The 24,550-nt window shown below is 37.1% G+C and overlaps 1 protein-coding gene across 1 annotated transcript in view; it reads left to right on the top strand.

Annotated features, from left to right (window-relative positions):
- The window catches only part of MYO1D (myosin ID), a 320,017-nt gene that overhangs the window by 153,733 nt on the left and 141,734 nt on the right, over positions 1-24,550 (top strand). The window contains exon 17 of the mRNA XM_045525468.1: positions 23,071-23,294. Coding sequence (XP_045381424.1) covers positions 23,071-23,294 — 224 coding nt within the window. The remainder of the gene's footprint in view (positions 1-23,070; positions 23,295-24,550) is intronic.

The following is a 24,550-nucleotide window of genomic DNA, read 5'->3' as shown; positions in this document are numbered from 1 at the left end:
AAAAGGGCATATTTGGGTGCAGGGAATATTTACTTTAATTATCGGCCTTATTAAATATGAAATCCGTGCAACTCATTAAGTTTACCGTCTGCTGTTGATGCCAGGAATCTCAGGGCTCATATTTATATTCAAATCCAGGAACCATCCTTAATTTGTGATTTTGAGTATAACTATCTCCCTTTCCCCCTATACCTCTGCCCCTATTACCTGGCTGTCCTTTTTTAATTCTTTGGTAATTCAGTTGTCCATGTACTTTTTATAGTAAGTTCCCTCCAATCCTTTTAGAAATAATTAGGAAACAAAATAGTAAAGGCAATGATGAAGATATTTTATGATAATAGCTATTCACTGCTTAAGGACAACACTGGCATCTAATGTAAAATATCACCCCCCAAAAAGATGATTTTTAAAACAGTTCTCTGAAAAGACTTTTCTAAAGTTCATAATTTTGCCACATATTTCATTAAGCTAGGAAACTTTATGGGTGACAAAATATATCCTGTTTACCAAGTTGGGTATATCATGGAATATATGTGGTTTAAGTGTGAGGGATACAGAGTTGAGGTTTATTTTATTTTATTTTTCTTACTATAGCACATATATATAGCCGCAACCAAGAAATCTAAGTATCTTAGAAATTGCTCAGATTCTTTGTCATGACCCATTTAAACACATTCTGCTTGGACTATCAAGTTTTTCTAACCATAAAAAAAAATTTTATGAAATATTCAACATGTTCTGGGGAATACATCTATTTAGAGCATTCAATTTGTCTTAATGAAGAGACATATAATGGCTTTAAGCTCTATTTTTGTAATTTCAGCAACTGCAGAATATGAATACCTTTAATATACAAAAGATCCTTCCAAAGAAATGAGGTAAACATCTTATTAGAAAACTGAACAAAAATATGGATGATCAGTCTACAAAAAAAAAAAAAATGGCAAGCAACCATATTTTCGCCTGTCAAATACTCAGGGTTTTTCAAAAATTATACACAGTGTTGCTGAGGACATGTACATTACTGGCATAAGAGTAAATTGGTAGCCGGCCATGGTAGTTCATGCCTGTAATCCTAGCACTCTGGGAGGCTGAGGTAGGAGGATCACTTGAGCTCAGGAGTTTGAGACTAGCCTGAGCAAGAGCGAGACCCCTATCTCTACTAAAAACAGAAAAATTAGCCAGGCATCATGGCGCGCGTCTGTAGTCCCAGCTACTCAGGAGACTGAGACAGGAGGATCCCTTGAGCCCAGGAGTTTGGGGTTGCTGTGAGCTAGGCTAATGCCATAGCACTCTACCCAGGGCAACAGAGTGAGACTCTGTCTCAGAAAAAAAAAAAAGTAAGTTGGTGAGAACTTTCTAGAGGGATAGTTTGGCAGTGTGTTTCCAAAAATCAAAAAATTGCACTTGCCTCTAATCCAGCAATTCTTTTAGAAGTTAATACTAAGAAAACTCTTAAGAATTAATGTAAAAATTTAGTAGTAAGAATTTTCTTTGTATTATTTCTCATGAAAGTGGAAAATAATGGAGAATCTTAAATATTAAGAAATTATGGTACATCTGTACAATAGAAAACTATGTGGCCATTAATAATGACAATGTAAAAAATTTATTAACATTAAAAGTGTTCATGATAAATGTTAAGTCAAAATATATGTTACAAAACAAGATGTTCGCTATGATTCTCTTCAACCACATTGTCAATTCTGGAAATATCTACACATATGTGCACATATACCCATTATATATACTGAAGAGGAACTAATGAGTCATCCTTTTCATAACTAAAGAAAATTTAGGACTATTTTTATTCAGTGGTTTTTGTCAGAGTCTTGATGTTGCCAAACATTGCTATCCATTCAAACTTAGTACTCTAACAATAGTCCATATTTTTAAGAAAATTTAATTTCAACATAGGTTTATTAGTCAGCTGTCCTGAGTTGATTTTATTGTATTTGTATGGATAAGAAACCAAACACTCATAGAAATATGTTGGTGACAAATATCCATGGGGAACTAAAAATAAAATCAAGCATTTATAATGTAAATAAAGGTTTACAAAGGCCATACTTTATTCATGAGTTTATTATACTTTAAATAGGCTATAAAGAGAAATAACATATAACCTTAATCACCCTATTTCACTTTAAAATTTTAAGTAACAGTTTTTATTATAAAGTAATACATGTTCATTGTAAAATATTTTTTAAAAATTTAAAGAAAGGAATAATGTCACCCTTCATCTCACCACCAAAAGATAACTAATGTTAACATTTTGGGATATATCATTCCAGTCTTTGTCCTACTCTCTCTCTTATACACGTACAAAAAAAAAATTTTTTTTAATCTGAGTCATACCATATGCACTATAAATGGATATTCCAGTGTGAAAGTCAGCAGAGCCATGGTGGTAGTTGTGATACTCTGCCCCTAAGCCACTTCTAGGTGATCTTCCAGGCTTCCTTCCTTGACTCTTGATTCTGCACAGCATCACAGTCTTAGGTTTAATGTTGTTCCTCTGTTCAAAAACCCTTCAGGCATCTACAATATTAAGACCAAACTCTTCCAGAGTCTGGCTTCAACCAACTACGTCTCCCGTTATACCACAGTATGACTTTTTTTTTTTTTTACTGAGCCCTCAAACATATCTGCTTTTTCTCCTGTACGCTTTTGCACATACTCTCTTTTTCTTTATTTTAAAGTATTACAGGGGTACAAGTGTTTTTGTTATATAAATTGCTTTTGTACAGTTTGAGTTAAAGTTACAAGTGTGCCTATCACCCAGATAGTGTACATTGTACCTGTTAGGTGTGAATTTACTCATCCCCACCTCCCCTCACCTGCTTATTTCCAATGCATTCTATTTCCATATGGCTTTTGCACATACGCTTTGCCTTGCTTTCAGCGTTCCTCAGATTCACTTCTTTCTCCTCACTAAAGTCCTCCTGGCCAGACCAGTCTAAATAAAGTAGCCTGTATTTCTTTCACCAGATCCCATTTGTCAGTTGTATGTGGCTCTATGAAACAGTAGGTTCAATGGGAGGCAGGAACCATGACATGAGCCTGCTGTTAGTTTTAGGATTCAGGCTTATGTAAGGTTTTAGGTCATCTTCACTTCTTTTATCTGTAAAATGATATGGATGGATATGGCCACATCCACCACAATCAAGTGTGAGGTGTATTATGGGTAATTTGCTACTAATAAGGTATCAAAGATTGTGAATTATTTTATAAACAGGAGTCTATTAAGAGTTATTCCTATAAAATTTACACTTGCTTTCTTGAGTGAGCGAGAAAGGCACATTTCAGGGATTGTACGACCCCTGGTAGTATGTTGCACATGGGAATGTTCCTCCTAAGGTATGCCATGGAGGAGTCAGGGTGGAGGACCTCTCAACTGTATGATTTATAAGAAGTCTTTAGCGGTGGCTCATGCCTGTAATCCCAGCACTGTGGGAGGCCAAGGAGGATCCTTTGAGCCAGGAGTTCAAGACCAGCCAGGATAACAGAGCAAGACCCCATCTCTACAAAAAATTAAAAATTATCTGGGTATGGGGGCACCTATAGTCCCAGCTACTCAGGAAGCTGAGGCAGGAGGATCGCTTGAGCTCAGGAGTTTAAGGGTGTACTGAGCTGTGATTATGCCACTGCACCCCAGCCTGGGCAACAGTGAGAGACTTTGTCTCAAAAAAAAAAAAAAAAAAACTCTTTAGCTCAAAAATTCTTGTTGGATTCTTTAATTTCTATAGTCTTTAACCAGTGTTTAAATCTTACGTCATCTATTAATTTTGCATTCTTCAACTAGAGTATAAATTGTTGAGGGAAGCAGCATCCTTATACTTGATTATGTTCTGCACAGGGTGCTCAGTATGATGTCCTGTACACAGTGACTCTGGGTAACATTCTGTCAATAATATATTATCATGAGCCAATACTAGTTAGTAATTTGCTTCTAGATTTATAAAGTTTATTATTAGCTATGTTATGGATGAAAGCAAAGATGTTTATGAATACTTAAGAGCTATTCATCTGCATTTAAATGAGGTACCTTAGTACTACCAAGCAAATAGAGTAAATAGGAGGCACAAGAGTTATTTCTAACTGGTAAAGTAGCCCTGAAGTCTCAATTCTGCTGGCAGAGTTGAAGAATCACTAACTTCTGGTTAATTTCTAGATTTACTACTGCCTAACCAGCAGATGGTTCTTGACTTTAGTCAACCTTAAGGCACTTGGGTTCCAATCCCAGCTCCAACACTTACGAGATGACATTTTTGGGCCTCACTGTGCCTCGGTTTTCTTATCTGTCAAAGAGAATTAAAATAGTTCCCACGTCATAGTGTAGTTGTATTAAAAGAGTTAGTATGTTCAGTATACTTTGAATACTTTGTAAGTCCTATACATTTGCTTTTATTATTAATACTAGTATTATTACTAATATGATTAGTTTGCATTCGTATCATTTAGCTATTGCCACAATTATATCACAAACCACCTGCATTACTGTCCTAGGGCAGCTGTAAAAAAAATTATCACAAATTTGGTGTCTTAAAAGAACAGAAATTCTTTCACAGTTTGGGAGGAAAGTTCGAAATCAGTTTCACTGGGCCAAAATCCAGATGTTGGCAGGGCAATGTTTCCTCCAAAGGTTATAGGGGAAAATCCATTCCTTCCCTCTTCCAGCTTCTGGTAGCTGCCAGCATCCCATGGCTTGTGGCTGTATCACTCCAATCTCTGCCTCCAGTCTCTGCCTTCTCTTCCATCTTTAAATCTGCCACTGCCTCCATTTTACAAGGATATTTGTGATTGTATTTAGGATTCCATCTGATAATCCATACTAATCTACCTCTCTCAGGACCCTTAACTTAATCCTATGTGCCAGGTTTTTTGGGGTCTTGTTGTTGTTGTTTTTGCCCTATAAGATAACATTCAAAAGTTCTAGGGATTAGGAGGTAGGTATCTTTTGGGGGGCTGTTATTCAGCCTACCACACCACCCTAAAACTTGATGGTTACAACAGTCAGTATTTATTTCTTACCCATGCATCTGGGGTTTGGCCAGTCTTGGCTGAGTCATCACAGGTTGTGGGTTGAGTAGAGGTTGGTTCCACATGTTGCTCATTTTCCTGAAGTCAGTGGACCCCAGGGACTTACTCTGCTCATGGTAATGGCAGGAGCCTGAGAGGGCAAGGCTGACCACACAAGCACATTTCAAGCTGCTGAGGTCACAGCTTTTTATATCCCATTGGCCAAACAAAGCAGATCACATCAATGGAGTAGCTCACGGAGGTCAAGAGAAAAGAAGTGCCTACTTGCTGGACAATAATATAACCTAGCACTGGGTTCTCTGTAGATGACAATAATTTAAAGCTGAGTTAGCAACGTACTTATTTGGGGAAGGAAGAAAATCCAAGATTAAAAGCAAAGTTGTTTAGTAATAGGATAGTTTCTATAGTTCTTATGTGATGGCTAAGTCAAGGAGCTATGCCTATTGTGGCCTTAGTCTGGCCAAATACACACATTCCTGAATCTGATAACCCTAGGATACCTGTTCCATGAATTTTTATCTAGGGGATAAACCTCTACAGACATGGAAAGTCTGAGTCTCCTTTGGGCTACCTAGCTCCTGTCGCTCTAATATAGATACTCAGTGGATTCCATGGAGGTTTGAAAAAGAAGCAAGAGTATTGTGCCCCTTTGGAAGAACAAAATATCTTCTGGATAGCCTCTCAAGAAGAGAAGTGACCTGGAGATTACTCACCAACTGCTGCATGAAAGCCAAGCTACATTACTTACAGTATATTCTCATGTCATCTTTGGCCTATGAGCTTGAACAGGTAGCTCATCTAAGTAATCTAACCAAGAGTTGGTTCCTTATATATTACATGGAATCTGATTTTTCTTAATTTGAGAACCAGTATACAACATTTGAATTTGATAGAATTTTCCAGTCTAGGTTTTTTTATTTCCTCTCATTCCAATAATAAAGGAATTATATCATTCTCCCAGGCCTAGTGAAAAAAAGGAATAATATACAGTAGCACTTTTAGGCACTTTCTGGGTCTTGTTGACATCAAGAGAGAGAATAAGGATGTACATGTTTTCTTTGGTCACTTGAAAATATGCAGTGACTCTGAAGTATTGACTTTTATCAAAAAAAAAGAAAAATAAGAATTTTTCATGAAAAATCCTGTAACTAGAATAAACAAGAACTTAATTTGGAATATCCATGTTATCATACTAGAATGGAACCGGATTATTTAAGATGAAGAATTTACATTTTTAGTGAAATTCTTTTAATAATAAAAGGAATATTCATGAAAATCAGACTTTTCCACGCATCAGGTTGCTCATTGGCAAATTGGCAGCAGTTTTTCAAGTTGATGCTTATTCATGCTAGTCTGCTGTAGAACCAGTAACCATCAACACTGAATTTGAAATTCTGTTAAGAATTAAGAACTCCATGACAGCTCCCATATATTTTCTTCCTTGAATTTTTCATAATTTGTGTGGCTCATCCACACAGTGTGTAACAGGATGAACTGTCTATTTCTTTTAAGTGAGCTCCTATACCCCACAGTTATGGAGCCCTTCTTGGATATAACACCTCAATAGGGCTTTTTTACAGAGAAACATGTCTTCTTTTGAAGATATTTAGTATATTCAAGCCAATAATCATTCAGTCAACAAATGTGTTTATTGCTAGGTACTCTTTGGAAATACAGTGATGAATAAGATAAAAATAACCCTCATCCTCATAGAGCATACTTTCTAGTTGAGTGAAACAAAACATAAGCAAACAAATAAGTAATTACAAATTGTGTATCAGTTATCAAGGAAAGAAAAAGCTGAATTGGGCAATCATTCAGAGGACAAGGAAAAGGTATTTTAGACAGGGTGGTCAAGGAAGACCTCTCTGAGGAGGTGCCATTAAGCTGAGACCTAAAGAATGTGAAGGATTTGACCCCAGGATAAGTTCAAGAAGAGAGAATTCAGGCCAGGAAATACATAAGCAAAGAGCCTGCAGCAAGAAAGAGCCTGAATGTTTGAAAGCATTTAAGCAATGTCACCATAGTGTCTCTGCTTCTATCACTTTATGATGCTATTGCATGTCTATTTCTTCAAGGTTCAGTGCAGAGGGTGTTAGAGCCAGATTCCCTCGGCCCCGGGAACAGAATGACAGAGTCACTGAGGCTGTAAAAGGCAAAGGAGTTTATTGACTAGTTCGAACTAGGGTCCAAGCCCCGAGCACCAACGCAGTGGTCTCTTTCTATGGGCAGGGACCCCGCGCAGCGGGAGTACAGGTCTTTTATGTTTTCTTTTTTTTTTTTTTTTTTTTTTTTAGCTCTTTATCGCAACCAAGCGTTAGGCAAGCCATCCTTGTATACAAAAGCGGACTTTGGCTATTAGCTATTAGCTATAAATTAAGCAAGCAGGCCTTGTATACAAAAGCGGACTTTGGCTATTAGCTATAAATTAAGCAAGCCATCGCAGAATTAACTAAAATGTTGTTTCAGTCCTGTTCTACAAGGGGTTTGTGTCTGTGCAGAGTTTCAGCTAGAGTTTGGGTTTTGGTTTTCTGGAAGGACACCTGGAGGGCAGCTGTAGAAGAGTTCCATGAAATATTGATCATAAGCCAGTTAAGATGAATGGAAAAAGACTAAAAAGAAGGGTAGATTTTGATGATCCTAAAATATTTCCGTGGTTTGCATATAGAAATAACTGCTTAGGCAGTCTAATGCTGGTGTTTATTTGAAAAGTAGTCTGATTTGTTTTATCTATATATTCCCTGATGACTTCCAGTGACTTTTTACACCTCTATTTCAGAGGAGACATTCTTATGAAGATTTCCAATATTAACCCTTCTTGATGCCTGACCAGATACTGACTTAGAGTCACTCCACTCACACAGAACATTTCTCCTGTCATATTCATCGGCTGTCACTAATAACTCATTTGTATTTCAAAGAATCCAGAGATTTAGTGGGCATTTCACACATTTTTAATTATGGATAATCTACTAGAATAGGCACAACCCCCCTGTCATTCATGGAGTGATTATAAAATAAAGGCTCTCTACTAGCTGTGATTGAGTTCCCCATTCCCCAACCCCCACAGAGCTTGCATTCTGACAAAAACATAAATTCATTTTATGGGCACATATTTGGTTTTGAAGTAGGGAAGGCCTTTCTAAATATAGCACCAGCAAAAGAATTCTTGAAGGCAAAGATTATTAGATATTCCTGCATCAACAGCTAAAACTTCGGTTTCTCAGAAACACCATTGTATCACAATGTGTGCAATAGCAAAAACATAAAATGCAATTCAAACTGGCATAGAGAGTAACAGGGATTTATTTCCTACAAGAAGCAGCCCCTCTATTTGGCCTTCTCTTGGGTCGTCTTCATTCTAAGTCTGGCTCCCCCTTGTGGTTGCGAGATGGCTGCTAACAATTTCAGTAGCCACATATTTCCTCCATGTTCAAGGAGAGTCACTTCCAGAAGCCCTTAGACATTCTCTCAGAAAAGTAAGAAATATTTTTCTCAGAAACACCTAGCAAAACTCTTCTCATGTTTTGTTGGCCTGAACTAATAACCATGGCCAGGAGATAATAAAAGGCAAAATGCTAAGAAATCTTTGTAAATGTAGTAAAAGATTAGCTTATTTCATATATGAAAAGCCCTTACAAATCATTATGTAGTATTATGAACATGTGATAGACTCAAAAGGAAGGATAAGACAATTTACAAAAGAAAAAACTCAAAAGGAAGGATAAGACAATTTACAAAAGAAAATATTCAGATAGCTAGTGAATTTTTAAAAGTTGAATAACAATAATCAAAGCAGTTTAACCATAGCAATAATATATTATCCTGTCAATTTAATTAATTCTTTTTAACTGTTCGCATGGTGGATTTTGGAAATGGGTACTTTAATATATGACAGTTGAAAATACAAATGGATCACAACAGCAATTCTTTTTCTAGAACTTTACCATAAATCATTTGTGTGCTTAAATTTATGTACAGTGATACTACTAAAATGTTACTGTGTTTGTAATTGCAAAAAATTAGAAAGCATCAAACATATCTGACAATAGGGGATTGATAACTGAATTATACATGCATCTCTCTGCATACTGGGAGGCCATTCAGAATCACATTATAGAAGGATATTTGATCACGTGGAAAATATTTCCCATTTTATGATTATTATATGATCTTAGTTTTGTATAAAAGATGATGTAAGCATAAAAGAAAAACGAATACATTTGACTAGATAAAATTTTTTAAAAACAACTTCTGTATGGCAGTATACCATAAATAGGATCAAGAGATCATTGACATGCTGGGAAAAATATTTGAAACACCAATGACAAAAGGATGGTTCCCTTAATATATAAAAAGCTCATACAAATCAATAAAAAAGACAACCCAAATTAAGTGGATAAAAGATAGAAATACATAGTTTACAAAAAGAATTACAAATGACAGATAAAATGTAAATTTATTTTTAAAACAATGGATTCGACAATAATAGAAGTTGGTTGAAAATTAATCATATCCCTATTGACATTTATTTAAAATATGTTCAGACTTAATTGTTATGTAACTAAGAAATCTCAATTTTCAAATATTGTGTTATGAAACATTTCTTTGAGAAGAGATAGATGAAGTAATAAAAATTTTCAGATTTACAAGTACAAGGTATGTTTCCAGTAGAATTTGCAATAATAAAGATAGTTACAGCTGTGTGTACAGATATAAAACCTCAACATCAGTGAGCATATTTAGCATTTCACTTTATCTAGGTTTTTCTCTAGAATATATTTCTCTGTATCACCACAGCATTATTCTAGCATGAGCTACATTTTACTCTAACCACATCTATCACTTACGGTTACAATAAACCATGCACCCAAACAATGCATTTGTATTCCTTGAGCAGCATCTTTATATTCTTTTTATAATTAACTTATGATCAGTAATGGTCTTCATAGTTAGTTGTGTTATGTACAACTTGTATAAACTTGAAAAAGTATCTGTCTTCAATGAATGTACGTTCTCTTATCCTGCCATTCTCCTTTACATCAATTATAATCTAAAAAAAGAAAGTGAAAAAGAGGAAGTATATTTGATGTTTACCCTAAGTAAACAGGGGGCCTTTTCCAGGTTATTCTTTTCCCCCTAAGGTTCTGAAATCTTCTTTTAGGAAGCATCTTCACCCAGTATCATTGTCATAGTGAGCACTGGTAACCAATGGTATGTTGAGACACAGGGTTACATCGAAGAACACTGGTCATTTCCTACAACCAGAGCCAGGCTACTAGCAAGAGCTGTGAACACAAATTGCATTTCTCCGTAGAAGCAAGGTTCATAGGGCTGAAAAATGATTGTTTCCCAAAACCAACCATTTGCTAGCAAAAACATATAAACGTATGACAAAGAAATTTATGTCACATGTTTTTCCTGCTTTTTATGATGAATTAATTATTAGTAAGAGAAACATATAACAGCACAGTACAAATACATGTCAAGAATAAATGCTTTTAAAATACCCATTCTTAATGTATGTTAAATGTCTAGCACAAAGCATGGCACATAATAGTGAAACGATGTGTTCTCTCCCTTCTCTTGGGGTTAGTAATAGTCATCTGATGAAAATCAAATATGGTGGTTGTCAGTTGCATGTGCACTTTGGATCAGGAAAAAAACCTTTGAAATAACGTTTAAAGTTTTTTACTCGGCTGGGCGTGGTGGCTCACACCTGTAAATCCTAGCACTCTGGGAGGCCGAGGTGGGTGGATCGCTCAAGGTCAGGAGTTCGAGACCAGCCTGAGCAAGAGCGAGACCCCCTCTCTACTAAAAAAATAGAAAGAAATTATCTGGCCAACTAAAATATATATAGAAAAAATTAGCCGGGCATGGTGGTGCATGCCTGTAGTCCCAGCTACTCGAGAGGCTGAGGCAGGAGGATTGCTTGAGTCCAAGAGTTTGAGGTTGCTATGAGCTAGGCTGATGCCACGGCACTCACTCTAGCCTGGGCAACAGAGCGACATTCTGTCTCAAAAAAAAAAAAAATTTTTTTTTACTCATTATCAGTAGCTGCTATGAGAGAATGCTAGTATATGTTCTTATATATCATCTAATGTAACATGCACAGTTTACAGGTAAAGAAACCAAAGCCTACAAAACTTGCCTTCCCCGATTCTCCCGTATTTGGTGGGAAATGCTAGCCTCTCCCTCCCAAGTAGGGCTCTTTGCACTCCACCCACACAGTGCCAGTCGGGGAGCTGTCCGTCTGAGCGGTGCTGGACTGCCTTGAAACAGCCTCTCTCTCTGGAGCTCAGGAATTCAAATTTCATTACATGAAGGTTGCCATTGTTGTGGCATTCGATCAGATCTCATTCTTTAAGGGATTAGTCATAGTTGTTTCCCAGTTATCTCATAGACATAGTTGGTTTTTCCTAGAATATCATAGGCATCTCCTGTCTTCCTTTGCATCCCCTAAAGAAATGGCACATACAGCAGGCATTTAGCAAATGCCTGCAGAATGAACAAACACTGAATTCTAGGTACACCCCTAATCATTGCAGTAATATCTTATACATTGAAAAAAAATTAAATGGCAAATAATCCAAACACCAGTATTTTGTGAAGATACAAAAATTTTTTCAAACTCATACATTGACACAAACATAACTGATGCTTGGATGGAAATCCAGTTGCCAAAAATAATTAAGAATTATTATCAGTGAGCATTTACTGTGTCATTGGGCCTCTATGCAAAAGACTGAGATAATTATCAATTTTAAAGTATTACAGTTTTCAAAAGCCTTTTTCATCATTAATTTTTTCTTATGCTTTTTTTGACTACAAAGTGGACTTAGCTCAGCTATCATCAATTTTGGTTTTATTTTATTGCAAGATTTTTAAATCATGTTTTCTTCCTTCAAAATTATCTCTTCAGTTATGATGTAACTCTCTTATTAAAAATGTGACTCTCTGTAGCATGTTTATGTAATTCCTCACAGTGGTCAACCAGAAGTTAATGAAGAAACCCTTACCTAACCAATAAAGAGATTTTTTTCTTTGTAACTGAGTTAAGCCAACATTTTTGCAATATGTATATCTAATAGTTTGGCAACAAACCATGCTCTGCCTTTTGGTAAGTGCAACAGCTACAATACAAAAACCCATTTCATCTCCATGGCCACATCTCTGCCCCTTATTATAATCTGAATACTAAAAACCTAATCCTATTAATTTTCAGTGGAACTAAAATTATGCTAATGACATTAGAGATCACACTCAATTCAAAACTTTATAATTGGGGCTGGGCTCAGTGGCTTATGCCTGTGATCCTAGCACTTTGGGAGTCCAAGGAGGAAGGACTGCTTGAGCCCAAGAGTTTGAGGTTGCAGTGAGCTGCACTCCAGCCCGAGCAACAGAGTGATACCACCCTGTCTCGGGGGGAAAAAAAAAACTTTATATTTGAGAGTTGTCTACCTTTATATGAAGAATGTAGTGGGTTGGATTATATTTGAAACCAAGCTGCCTATTAATTATTATAGCAAGTTGACATGTCTCAGAGAGAAAATTGAAAAACAAGCATTTTTGTTTTATACACCATTAGACTGCTTTAAGTGTGATACCTTTAGGAGATGGCATGATCAATTCTTGGATCCAAACCAAGCTTAGATATAGTTTTATCATTTACTGTATGATCCAGAGTATGTCACTGTCTCAGAACCTCAGCTTCCTCCTGTGTAAAATGGTCAAAACATCTGCCAGTCTGGACTATTGGAAGAATTAAGTGAGATAGCATGTGTAAGTCCCCTAGTACAGAGCCCAGCACGTGGCTGGCACTCCCTCCCTTCTCTACCCCCAATTTGCCAGATGCTATACTAGGTTTGTTCTATAATTTTTATTATTTATGCAGGGCCAGGACTCAGATGTAAAATTTAAGGACATGCCAAAATTATAATTAAGATATATAATATTTTCATGCAATATTTTAAAAACCCAAAATCAATGCAAAAGAAATCCATGATGAACAAATGATCAAAATTTTAAATAAAGACAGGATCGATATTATTGATTTTCTTTCCTGTTGCCTTGGGCTCCAGTATGGCCCAGCATGGCACTTTTTATATGACTCTAGAATAGGTTAACATGAGTTAACTTAGCATCCTTTAAACACATGTTTTCAATTTTTAAAATTAGCATAGGCTAATTTACATACTTGCAAAATTGTCATCATTTTCAATTTATTATACATATCCACCAATATGCAGAAAGCACAAGTTCAGTAGTCTGTAGAACAGAATTTCAATTTTTATAAAAGGTATAATGATCACTCATGCTTATGTCAAATTGTTAACAATACATTCTGCAATTGCTTTTCTCTATCCCTTAAAGATACTTTTTTCAGTTGTTTTATTTTGAAATAATTTTAGATTTACATTTAGATAAAAGTTGTAAGAATAGTATAAAGAATTCCTATATACATACCCTTTACCCAGATGCCCCAAATGTTAAAATTTTACTGTATTTGTTTTATCATACTTTGGTTCTCTCTCTCACTCTGTGTATGTGTATATCTATATATGTGTACATATATAGAAGCATGTCTGTATACAGATCTATTTTTGTGTGTATATACAATTGCTTTTTGAACTATTTGTTAGTAATTTACAGAAATAATGGTCCTTTATTCCTAAATACTTCTTTGTGTATTTTCTAAAAACAAGGACGTTCTCTTCCGTAACTCTAGTGACGTTATCAAAATCAGAGATTAACATCAACATAATACTATTTTATACCTATTTACTCAGTTCAAGAAAGTGTGTCTTTTCTGAAAAATGTGTATGCCTTTTATTAGCTAGCAAAAAGGTGTGTAAAATAGCTCATTTCCCTTTCTGCTTTGACTTTTAGTTTAATTAGTTGTACACAATTGTGATAGCTTTCCATAATCTAGAATTTCTGGTATAATTATTCCTTACTTCATTATATGAGTAATTCTTTTATTTTGTTTTAATTCAGTGTTTCCCAAAAGAATAGAACCTGGTTCTTTATAAATTGTAGAGGGGGAAAAAACTTTTCCTTTACCTTCTTAGGTGCAGTGGCTGGAGCCTGCAAATTTAATTGACAAAAGTCAGATTAACAGGAGAATTTTACTGATGTTAATATTTTTATATGCACAGGAGCTTCACAGAAAAGAAGTGAAAAACCTAGAGAAATGGTTAGGTTCAGGGTCTTATATACCATTTTAACAAAGGGCAATAAAATGTGGAGATGTGACTAGATGTGAGAAAAGGGATTTGGGATTCTAGGGCCAATAAATTGTGGGAAAGTGACTAAGAACTATATGGAGGGAATTAATGGAAGTTAAGGGTTATTTTATTACAGTAAGGTCTATTTATGCAGACTCTCTCAGTGTTGACTTCTTCTCTCTGGTGATAAGAGTGTTCTTGTCTTCCTGGTACAAAGAGAGGACATCTTTCTCATGGGAAATTTATGACCTGCTTTTAGGCAGATGGGGAAAAGGCCAAGAGCTTTTCCTGCATCTGCTATTTCTCAATTGCCTTTAGCTCAAAATAATCCTCATGTCAAAGTGGCATATTTTTGGGTGACATATCCTGATCCCCTACAAATGAATAATCTGTGTACAAAGCAGTCTATAGTCAACTGTATTTTTAAAAATTCTATTAAAAAAGTTAAAATAGGTTTATTTATGTAGAAATTTTTAGAGATTTTAATGTGCATGATGAATCTCCAAAAAGGAATTACAGTATGCAGCTTTTCCAAACTCATTGAAAATGGGACCCATTTGTCAGGGAGCATTTCAAAAGCCCTGTGTTTCAGAATTCACTTGTAGAATTCTATAGAAATGAATGTTAGGATACACCTTTAGCTGGTCCTTTCAAATATCAGTTATTATCTGACTTTGCCAGTGATCTAGGGAACCAGTCAAAATTGATATCATTTCCAAGCAGCTAAAGCAAATGTGTACCGTGCTATTTTTTTTAAGGAGTTCTGTGTGTTTTCAGTGCTAGGCATAAGGGGATAAAAGTCAGTGAGTTTGTTATGCAAGGTAAAAGCCTGTCCTGTCCTATTTTCTGGGAGCTACCTCGGTGTTAGGTGGAGCTGGATTTGGGGGTGGAGGAGGCTGTAAGAGTCTTTGGGCAGAGTTGAAACATTGCCAGACACCTCTTTGGATCTGCTCAAATGCTCAAACACTTGGCCAAAACTCTGCTCTTCTGTATCAAAAAGCAGTTTAAAGATAGCTTTGACTTGAGAGATTTTGAAGGTAAATTACCAATTTTGTACCTCCTGTTTTAAGAAAACAAAACCAAACAAAAGAAAGCAGTCACTTCCATACAGCTCCACAGAGTGTTTACAAGATTGAGTCCTGAGACATCCATCTGAGTTACTTAACCCATTATCTGGGGTAACTATATTGCCATTTGTCTGCAAATAATTGCAGTTTGGGCTTTGATAGCCTTAGTTCTTCTGATTGTGATTGACAAAAAGGTTCAATTGATTCTTGAAGTTACAGTTATAAGGAGCTTGTCAGATCATGTCATCATCATTAATAGGCAACAATTGTATGCACTAAAGAATTGCTAGGTTAATGGATCTGGGCAAAGCCACATACAAAATGTGTGCGTCCTACATGAAGGTTCACAAGTCAACTAACTCAGCAAGTTAGTCTCCCAGACCAAGGTAAGATAGCTTAGGAGTGGTCATTTCTAAATTACATTCCACCAGGCACATACCACCACCACCAACAACAACAGTTAAATTCATTAGGACGGCTTATAGTGACCAGAATCACATATGCTTGTTGTGTGTATCTCTCTCTTTTTATTTGAATGGTTTTATACTTGTTTATTGACTGAGATTTGGTTATTTTATTGCTTCTTAGATTTCCCTTAGGTTATTAATTGTTATTAATTTATAAAACTGAGGAATTTTGTGTCAGGAATTGTGCTAAAAACCTATAAATTATATCCACTGGATCTTATTTTCTTCCTGATACATATTAACCTGCTGTTCTGGTAAAAACATGGGCACCAGCATTTTAAAAATAGCATATCAGGTCTTTATTCATTTTGTCCCTCATGGAGATATTTGAGTGGAAGAGGAACAAGTGAGGAAGATCTCTCTTTCTTTGAATCTTCTTAGAAAACAACTCTTAGAAGGGGCCAAACCTTTGTTAATCAATCATGAAATATCCCAAATTGGATGCAACTGTCACATTCTAGATTTGATGGAATACATAGACATCAAAGATAAATTTTATATATTTTACAGTTTGCTCAGAGTTCAATCTGGTACCTATTATAAATAAACTCTCCTCTGCTACAACTCTTTAACAACCATAAATGGTCAGAACTCTGCCAAAATAATGATACAAAGAACTTAAGGGCAGAAATGGGAGAAAGATGCGTCTATAAATTGTCCCTAGGCATGGAGGACCTGGTAAACTGAAATTTTGAAGGATTCTGTTTGTGGAAATTAAGAGAGTATCTGATTCAGAACACCATGGAATTGTGAAGTAGTGATTTGTATTGACAACAAGATAAAAAGAGCCTAATACCATAATAACTAGAATAAAAAAGACAAAACAAAACATGAAGAACTAGGAAAAAAGCTGACTTGTGTTTGATTCTGGGACTAAACTGAAGATATGTAATTGACCTACTTCTTAATAGAGCACAACCTAAAATGCTACATCTTTTGTGAAGTGTATTTTGTACCTTAATGATTGCCAGATGTTGCTTTCACACAGCTGACCTCTGAGGAAGTATGCACTAGATAAAAAAACAGTAGACTTAAGATGGCATTATAAAACATCGGGTTAAACATGACAGTTGCGTTTCTGTCCACTCTCAAAACCACTAAAAGAGCAAGAAAGGAACAAAAATTGGATAAACCCACAAGGACAAATGGAACCACAGTGGAAACAACAACAGACAAGAGGCATCAACTTAAGTTTTGAAGTAAGAGAATGAGTGGTTACTCCCCCAAGCAGGGTTGGGGGGAAAGTACCTGAAATGTAAGTGCCCGAAGATGACAAGGAAAGCAGGCAAGCCAGGTCCTCCGATCACAGGACTGTAGAAAGATTCAGGAGTGGGAAGGACCAGGTGCCTCTGTAGGTAGGGGTGAGGGGTGGCCCTGAAGGAGAGGCTGCTTAAAAATCTGTGTAAAGATAAGTTAGGTCCCTAGGGTCTCTTCCCAGACCTCACAAAGCTGGGCAATGACCTCAGTCTCATTCTGAGAGATGGCAAGAAGTTTACTGTCTGAAGAAATTGAACAAGAGAAGCTCTGGGCTTGCAGACAGCAGGCTCAGTGGAGGAGAGGGGTCTGGTACCATATTGAAACCACAGATACTAAGTGAAAGTGTAGATACCGAAGGGTAAGATCCTCCAGATTCCTCTTCACTCTGAAAATTTTTGGCAGCAAGGAGAAAAAAGCACTTTATGATCCTGACATTGTGGGATGCCCCCTAGATGGATGGTCCCCACTGAATCACCCTGCAGTGAAGACCACCATCATCCACAAAGCACATACACAGAGCTTCCAAGTGTTTGTTCACTCCTCAGTGTGAGTAGATGGCCAAGAGTCCCCAGACATTTGAGGAAGGCAGGCCTCAGGCATGAAAGGGCAAGACCAAGAGAAACAGGAGAAGATGGAATTTAGGGATGACGGGAGCAATACAAGAAGCAGTATAAAAAATAAAACCATAAGTCATAGAGAGGAAGGATGAGATGTTGTATTCATAAAAGTAAGAGCAACACGCTTTCAGAAGTAATATTCCAAAAACAAGGATGAGCTCTTAAAGATGGAAAACATGACAACTGAAGTGGAAGGTTCCGTATCAGGCTTGAAAGATGAAGTTATATTAAATAGGTTCATTCAGCCAACAAATATTATTGAGTGGCTACTGTGTCCTTGGCATTGTTCTAGACAGTGGACATATATCAGTGAGCAAAAGAAATGAAGATCTCCAGCCTGGTGGACCTTAAGTTCTAGTGAGGGAGAGCCTAAATCATACCATAATATATAAATTACATGGTATGTTGGAAGGTGTTGAGTGCTGGAGGAAAGAGAAAAAATAGAGCATGGTAAAGAGACACAAGAGTGCTGGTGGGGAGAGTGGAGACAAGTTGAACTTTTAAATAGGATGGTCTATTTAGGGCTGGTCTCATTAAGAAGGTCACAATTGAGCAAGGATATGGAGACCGTGAGGGAGTTAGTCATGGGATATCTGGGGGAAGATTATTCCTGGCAGCGGGAACAGCTAGCGCTAAGGCCCTAAGACAAGAGTGTGCCTGGCCTGTGCAGGGTATGGCAGGGAGGCCAGTATGGCTGGAGCGAGCAAGGGAGAGAGCAGTACCAGACCACGTGGAGCCACGTAGGACATTGTAAGGACTTTGGCTTTTACTCTAAGGGAAATAGAGAGCAGAGAAGTGACACGATCTGACTTTGGTCTTAAAAGGGTCACTCTGCCTGGCACCTCCATAACGAGGGTGTGTGCAGTGTTGCTGCAGCATTCTCTGCTTGTACCTCAGTTATTCCCTCTGAGCCAGCCTCAGAAATGGTTGCCTGCCCTCTCCCCTGTCACTCCACTCTCTGCCGTATGTCCTCTGCTGACTTCACCTCGCAGGCTTCGGCATGTGTCCAACTCCCGCTCCTCTTGCCTACTATCCTAAAGCATGTAATGTTTGGCTAGTTCCGCTTTTAGTGTTAGCATTGTTTTAACTAGGGCCCCTTTTGGCTCCCTTGTTGTTTGTTGTACCTCTCAGGCATATGCAAATAAGTACTAAGCATTTGTTTTTTAATATAACATTTAATTTTCTGCTTTCTGAAGCTCTATCATCAGGCAAAGTCCTCTACAGAGGTGAGCTTTATATAGCTCTAATAAACTTTATATAGCTCTTTATAAACCCAACAGTTTAAGCTGCTTTAAACTAAGAGGGAAAATGAAAAAAATCTGTCTTATATTCCAACCTGCAGACCCTTGGTGGGAAAATCAACCAACAATCCTTCTCTGACACACAAACATTTACGGAAGCCTATCTATTTAAACCCAAGATGCTTAGATTATAAGGAAAAATGCATGAATCATTTTTCCTGTAGAGTCATTTCCTCTGTAGTTTTCAATGCTGCTTTTTCTCTGATGTTAAAAAATAAAGCCTAAGGGACTTCTGATAAAGTTGATGATATAACTGTAAGCTCACAAAATTTATTTCCCCCAAAATTGTGTGAGATTAACAAATACCAAATGTAAAAATAACAAAGAACATGCCATCAACCCTGAAACCAAGAAAGGATTCCAACTTCATACTATAAACTTTGAGAAGTGTCATCCAGAAGAAGAAAAATTGGACCAAAATGAAAGAAGATGCTAAAAATTGATACATTCTTCAAAGAGAAGAATGGAACATGGAAAAGTATAAGGAGGGAATTCTGAAAAGTCTCACTGCTTTTGAAGGTGCTGCGTTAAGTATAAAGGTACACCGGAGGGAAGGCTGAGAGTACCCCACACCTGCGCTAAGACCCTTTCTTCCATCAAAAAGACTTTTCCCCCCAGGCAAGAAGAGCCAGCAAGGTTTGCCATCTTGCCTGCCTCTGACATCTCAGTAGGTAGGCAAGGAATGAGGGAAGCATCTGCAAACAATGATTATTACAGCTGAACCAAGGAAAAGCTCCACGAGACATGGACAGAGAATATTTGGCCCTGTATCAAGCCAAAAGCCCAGATACACCGCAGACTTGGTGAAGCAAACCTCTGATGCATTTATTTCATTAGAATTAGGGAAAGACCTCAAGGGTGGTTACCCAAAGCCCCAGCTCCCTCTCCGCTCCTGTTGGACAGCTGAAAGGCTGGACAAGGCATATAAACAATGGACATCCAGTCTATATTATGGGTGGAAGAATAGAATAATACCAAGTCAAGCACAGTTTGGGGGAGAACAGTATGCTGAGAAAGGACGGCTCACGTTCACTGGGGTTTCCAGGTCACACTGACGTGTAACTAAGGCAAAAGATCTGCACATCCAAAAAAGAAAGTAGCACAGCCTACTACAGACAAATAAGGAATAGACTTTCAAATAGTCCTAACAGCAGATGCAAATTGAGTACTGGCTAGCCACTAGGCACTATTTTAAGTGTTTTGTATGTATTAATTCTTTTAATCCTCACAACAACAATGGGGATTATCATCTCCATTTTACAGTTAAGAAAACTAAGGCATGGAAGAGTTAAGAAGCTTGCCCAAGTTTACCCAGCTCTTAAGAGTGGGTCCAGGATTTGATCACAGGCCATCTGGGTCCAGAGCCTGTTCTCAACTCAACTCTGCTCTTGTACCCCAAGAAACAGTGTTTTAGGCAACTGCTTTGTACGCTGAAGGAAATGTAAGAGAATAGAAATTTACTGAGCATACACCTTTTCTTGAAAGCTACTTGAGGGGAAATTTTAAAAAATAACAAGAAAAAGAAAGATACAAGCTGAGAAATCAGGGATCCAACATGGAAGAGTAGTTTAAAAAGTCTGTACAGGGGACCTAAAGAGCATAACGATACAGGGAATATCAAAGAAAAGGTTCAGTTAATGCGTTTGATGGTTAGAAAAATTGTTGCTGATCATTAATGGGTCTGTAAGAGCATTTGGCAAAAATGAGCCATAAGTATTTAGCAAATAAAGCAAATTTTAAAACAGTTACTACAGGTAAAAACAAATGTACATGATAAAGGAAGAACAGTCATACCCTTTAGCTCAGTTATGAACCAAATTTGTGTAATATAAAATGCAATATATACATATACCTATTAACCCAATATTTAAAATAGTTAATATATGTAATGTAAACATTATCGATTTAAAATTTTTAATGTAACTGTTATTGGGATGATAGAGGAGAAGAAAGAATGATGGTGAGAGAGCTGTTTCCAGCTTCTGTAAGAAAAATCAATCAAGAAATAATAGTATATGTGATTATTCATAAATATGGCAGTAAATACCAGAAGAATCATCTCAATTAGATTGTGTGAAATGAGACTGCAAGGTGGGGAGGTGGATTTAGGTGGGTGAGAAGAAGGGCTACTGTCTTCTATTATAAGCATTTTTGTATATATTTGATTTTGTCAACTATCAAAAACCTAAATTAACCAACACAGATGAAATTCTAAAGGTCGTCAAAAAAACTACCCCTTAAAAGGCACTTACATATATAAAATGGGTTTTTTTCAAATTACTAAAGAATCTAACCAGAAACATTTTAATGAAAAGCTCTATAAAACATTTCTTGAAAATTAAAGATTGATTTTCTATTTCTAATAGATGTGGCTCCAGGGAGTCTTAAATTCCTTCTTCTTAAAAAAGAAAAAAGCAACAAACAGTATGAAACTTTAAAAATATGTTTTGTCTAAGAAATTGAATCATATACTTCCACCCTCTAATTGTATTCTTTTGGTTTTTCAAGATACTAAAGAAGGGACCTTTAATTTAGCACTTGGATGGAGGCGTAACAAAGCCATCTGTACAGTGGATTTGGCTACAAGGAGGAGAGCCATTTTGACTAAAAAAGGTTTCTGTACTGATGCCACGTGAGACAGAGTTAGTTTTCATTGCCTCATTGTCTTTAAATATTCTATTTATATGCAAACTCTAGATTACCATCCCAAATTCCTTCTATGTCATGTTTCCCTTGTATGTTATGGTCTTTCTGGACCCGTTGGGATCCCTTAATGACCTCCTCACACGTGATATGCAAACAAATCTATCTCTATTGTGCAGTGGGCTGAAAAGGGAGAGCATTGCTAGCACGTGGTGCCGGTTTAGGAGTCTGCGTGACGACAAACCTAAAACAACTGAATAAAAGAGGTGTTGCACAAGTTTTTCTGAGAGATACTGGTGGGCACAGATGGGGATTTAAGAAGAAATAAAGGAAACCTGAGGGAGTCTGGGGAAACCATACTGTGGGCTTTGAACTAGAGGTTGAAAATCTTGGCCCTGAAAGGCCAGGAACTAGGGAGGGAAACAATACAGTCAACCTAAGAATCGGAAGGGTTATTTAAGGAGCAGCAGTAACTATTGACTAGACACAATGGGGATGTGTACAGGAGTTTATCAAAGAAAGCAATTAGAGTCACCTGGGGTCTTGGAGACTCTGGTAGCAGAAAGGAAAAGAAAGGGGTTTATACTGAAAAGATTGTGGAAGGAGTAAATTCGGTGATAGAGAGGAGATGTAGGGGAAGAGCCAGTGGTTAATTGAAGATTACATCAACTTTGTTTTTGCTTTAGAAGTTGAGAAATATGGGTACTTGGACAAAGGATCCTGAAAAATCCATAGGTATCTCTGACTTCATCATGCTTGGATGAAGTTGACATTGAGACATGTATATATTATGTATATCATACATATGTAATCTATGATTTCTGAGCACTGAAAAACATTTAACAAAGATTCACATGGTATTAGTACATAACCTATTTTACCATTTCCTCAGGAATACATGTAAGTTATTTGGAGTTTACACAGCACTGGGCAGTGGGGGTGTGCACAGGCTGTGTATAAATCAGTTTGTAAACCCAAAGTGGCATGACGCTAGTGTGGCCAGTGTGTATCATCTATGTAAAGCTGGGTTGCACAAGAGAACTATAGATACTTATGGCATTTGGTTCTGACTCATCCTGCTTCCCTTCAACATTCCTAAAATGTTTATCCAAAGATATCTGCATTTTGGCTTTCTTCTTTCCATGACAATAAAGATAAAACGGGACTCAGCTTCAAACCCAGCACACATTTGAGTGTAGAATAATGAACAGCTGGATAGTTGAAACAAAAGGACCAATGTGACTCCCAACACCATCTATTGGTGGCAAGTAGAATTGCCATGCTTTGGCTCTGGCTGATTTTGTGCACACATGCAAGTTGACTGGTTGAGTTTATGGACACATGCAAGTTGACTGGTTGTTTGTAAGTAGAGGTGCTTCTATAATGTCAAAGTCATCTACAACTCAGCCAGCCAGCAATGTTTTCCTTTTTCTTTCTCTATTGTGAAGGTGTGGCGGGGCACCCTGGCCCGCATGCGGTACAAGAGAACCAAGGCAGCTCTGACAATAATCAGGTACTACCGGCGCTACAAAGTGAAGTCATACATCCATGAGGTAGCCAGGCGCTTCCACGGGGTCAAGACCATGAGAGACTACGGCAAGCATGTGAAGTGGCCAACCCCTCCTAAGGTTCTTCGCCGTTTCGAGGAGGCCCTACAGGCGATTTTTAATAGGTAAGAACTTGTTGCTATGTGCTGCGTCCATTTATGGCAGCACAATTAATATTATATAAAGTCACAAATCTGAGACCATGATTTTGGCTCAGCTATGTACTGTTATGACATTTACCTTTACCTAACATCTTCAGTTTTGTAGATTTTGCTTTCCAGGGGCATCTGCTTACCTCTCAAAATAGTGTAACTGTCAATTTATTTTTCCTGTAGCAGTTGACAATATGCCACAACCCCTGGATCCAAGCCATATTTAAGATAAGCTACTGGCATGCCATCTCCACTTTCTTTCATTAGCAAAAAATAAAATCACCACACATAACTCAAACTAGAAAATCCATTAATCCTTTCAGAGCAGTGCTTCTCAATCCTGCTGCACCTCAGAATATCAGGAGCTTATGAAACAAGCCCAGGCCCTACTTCCAAAGGTCCTGTTTAATAGAGAGGGGGCTGGGGCCAGGCAGAGATCCTTTTTAAAGTTTCCCACATGGTTTTAAAGTGCAGCCAAAGGGGAAAACAACTATTTTAGAGCAAGCTATCTTTTTAATAAATGAACACACATGTAAAAATTGGTCCCTTTCCAACTGATCATTTTTTTATAACCTACCCTGGATCTGAGTATGTAGCTATTCCTAAGTCCTTTCTCCTCATTTTTTGAGCTTATTTGTTGCTGGTACATACTGGATACATTTAGCTCTGTCTTAGATATAGCCATCTAGTCACATAAACTCAACTACTAGTTCTGAAATGCAGTCATTTGGTGCCATGGTACTCCATAAAGAACACTGTGAACTGGTTGAAATACTGAATATAACAGAACTAATGTATAATTCTGTGCTAAATCAGATTTTGTCGTCTTTAGATTTTGCTCTATATAGAATCGGTAGAAGGTGTCAAAAGATAAGACAAAATGCATGAAAGAAAAACTCTTTAATGTGTATTTCATTTGCTTTTTAAAAAAATAAGAAATAATTGCTCACAAAAAGGAAAAAACTCAAACAGTAAAAAATGATTGAAAGCAAAGTACCTCAACCATCAGTTCTCAGATATAATACTATAAATATTAGTTTTCAATCATGGCAGGCTTTTTACACAGTCACATATCATTTGGGCATTTTTTACACAAGCAGGATTATATGTGTGGTTGTATGATTTACTTAAAAATAAGTCTTGGGGACCTGTCCATGACAGTAAAGATGAACATAAGATTTTTAATGGCTGCAGAAGATTGTTTTTTAGTCCTTTGATGTTTTATTCAT

The sequence above is a fragment of the Lemur catta genome, chromosome 15 (genome assembly GCF_020740605.2).
Source record: "Lemur catta isolate mLemCat1 chromosome 15, mLemCat1.pri, whole genome shotgun sequence".
NCBI classification, from domain to species: domain Eukaryota; kingdom Metazoa; phylum Chordata; class Mammalia; order Primates; family Lemuridae; genus Lemur; species Lemur catta.
Note: the sequence above shows the minus strand (reverse complement) of the source record. Positions and strands in the feature narration are given on the sequence as shown.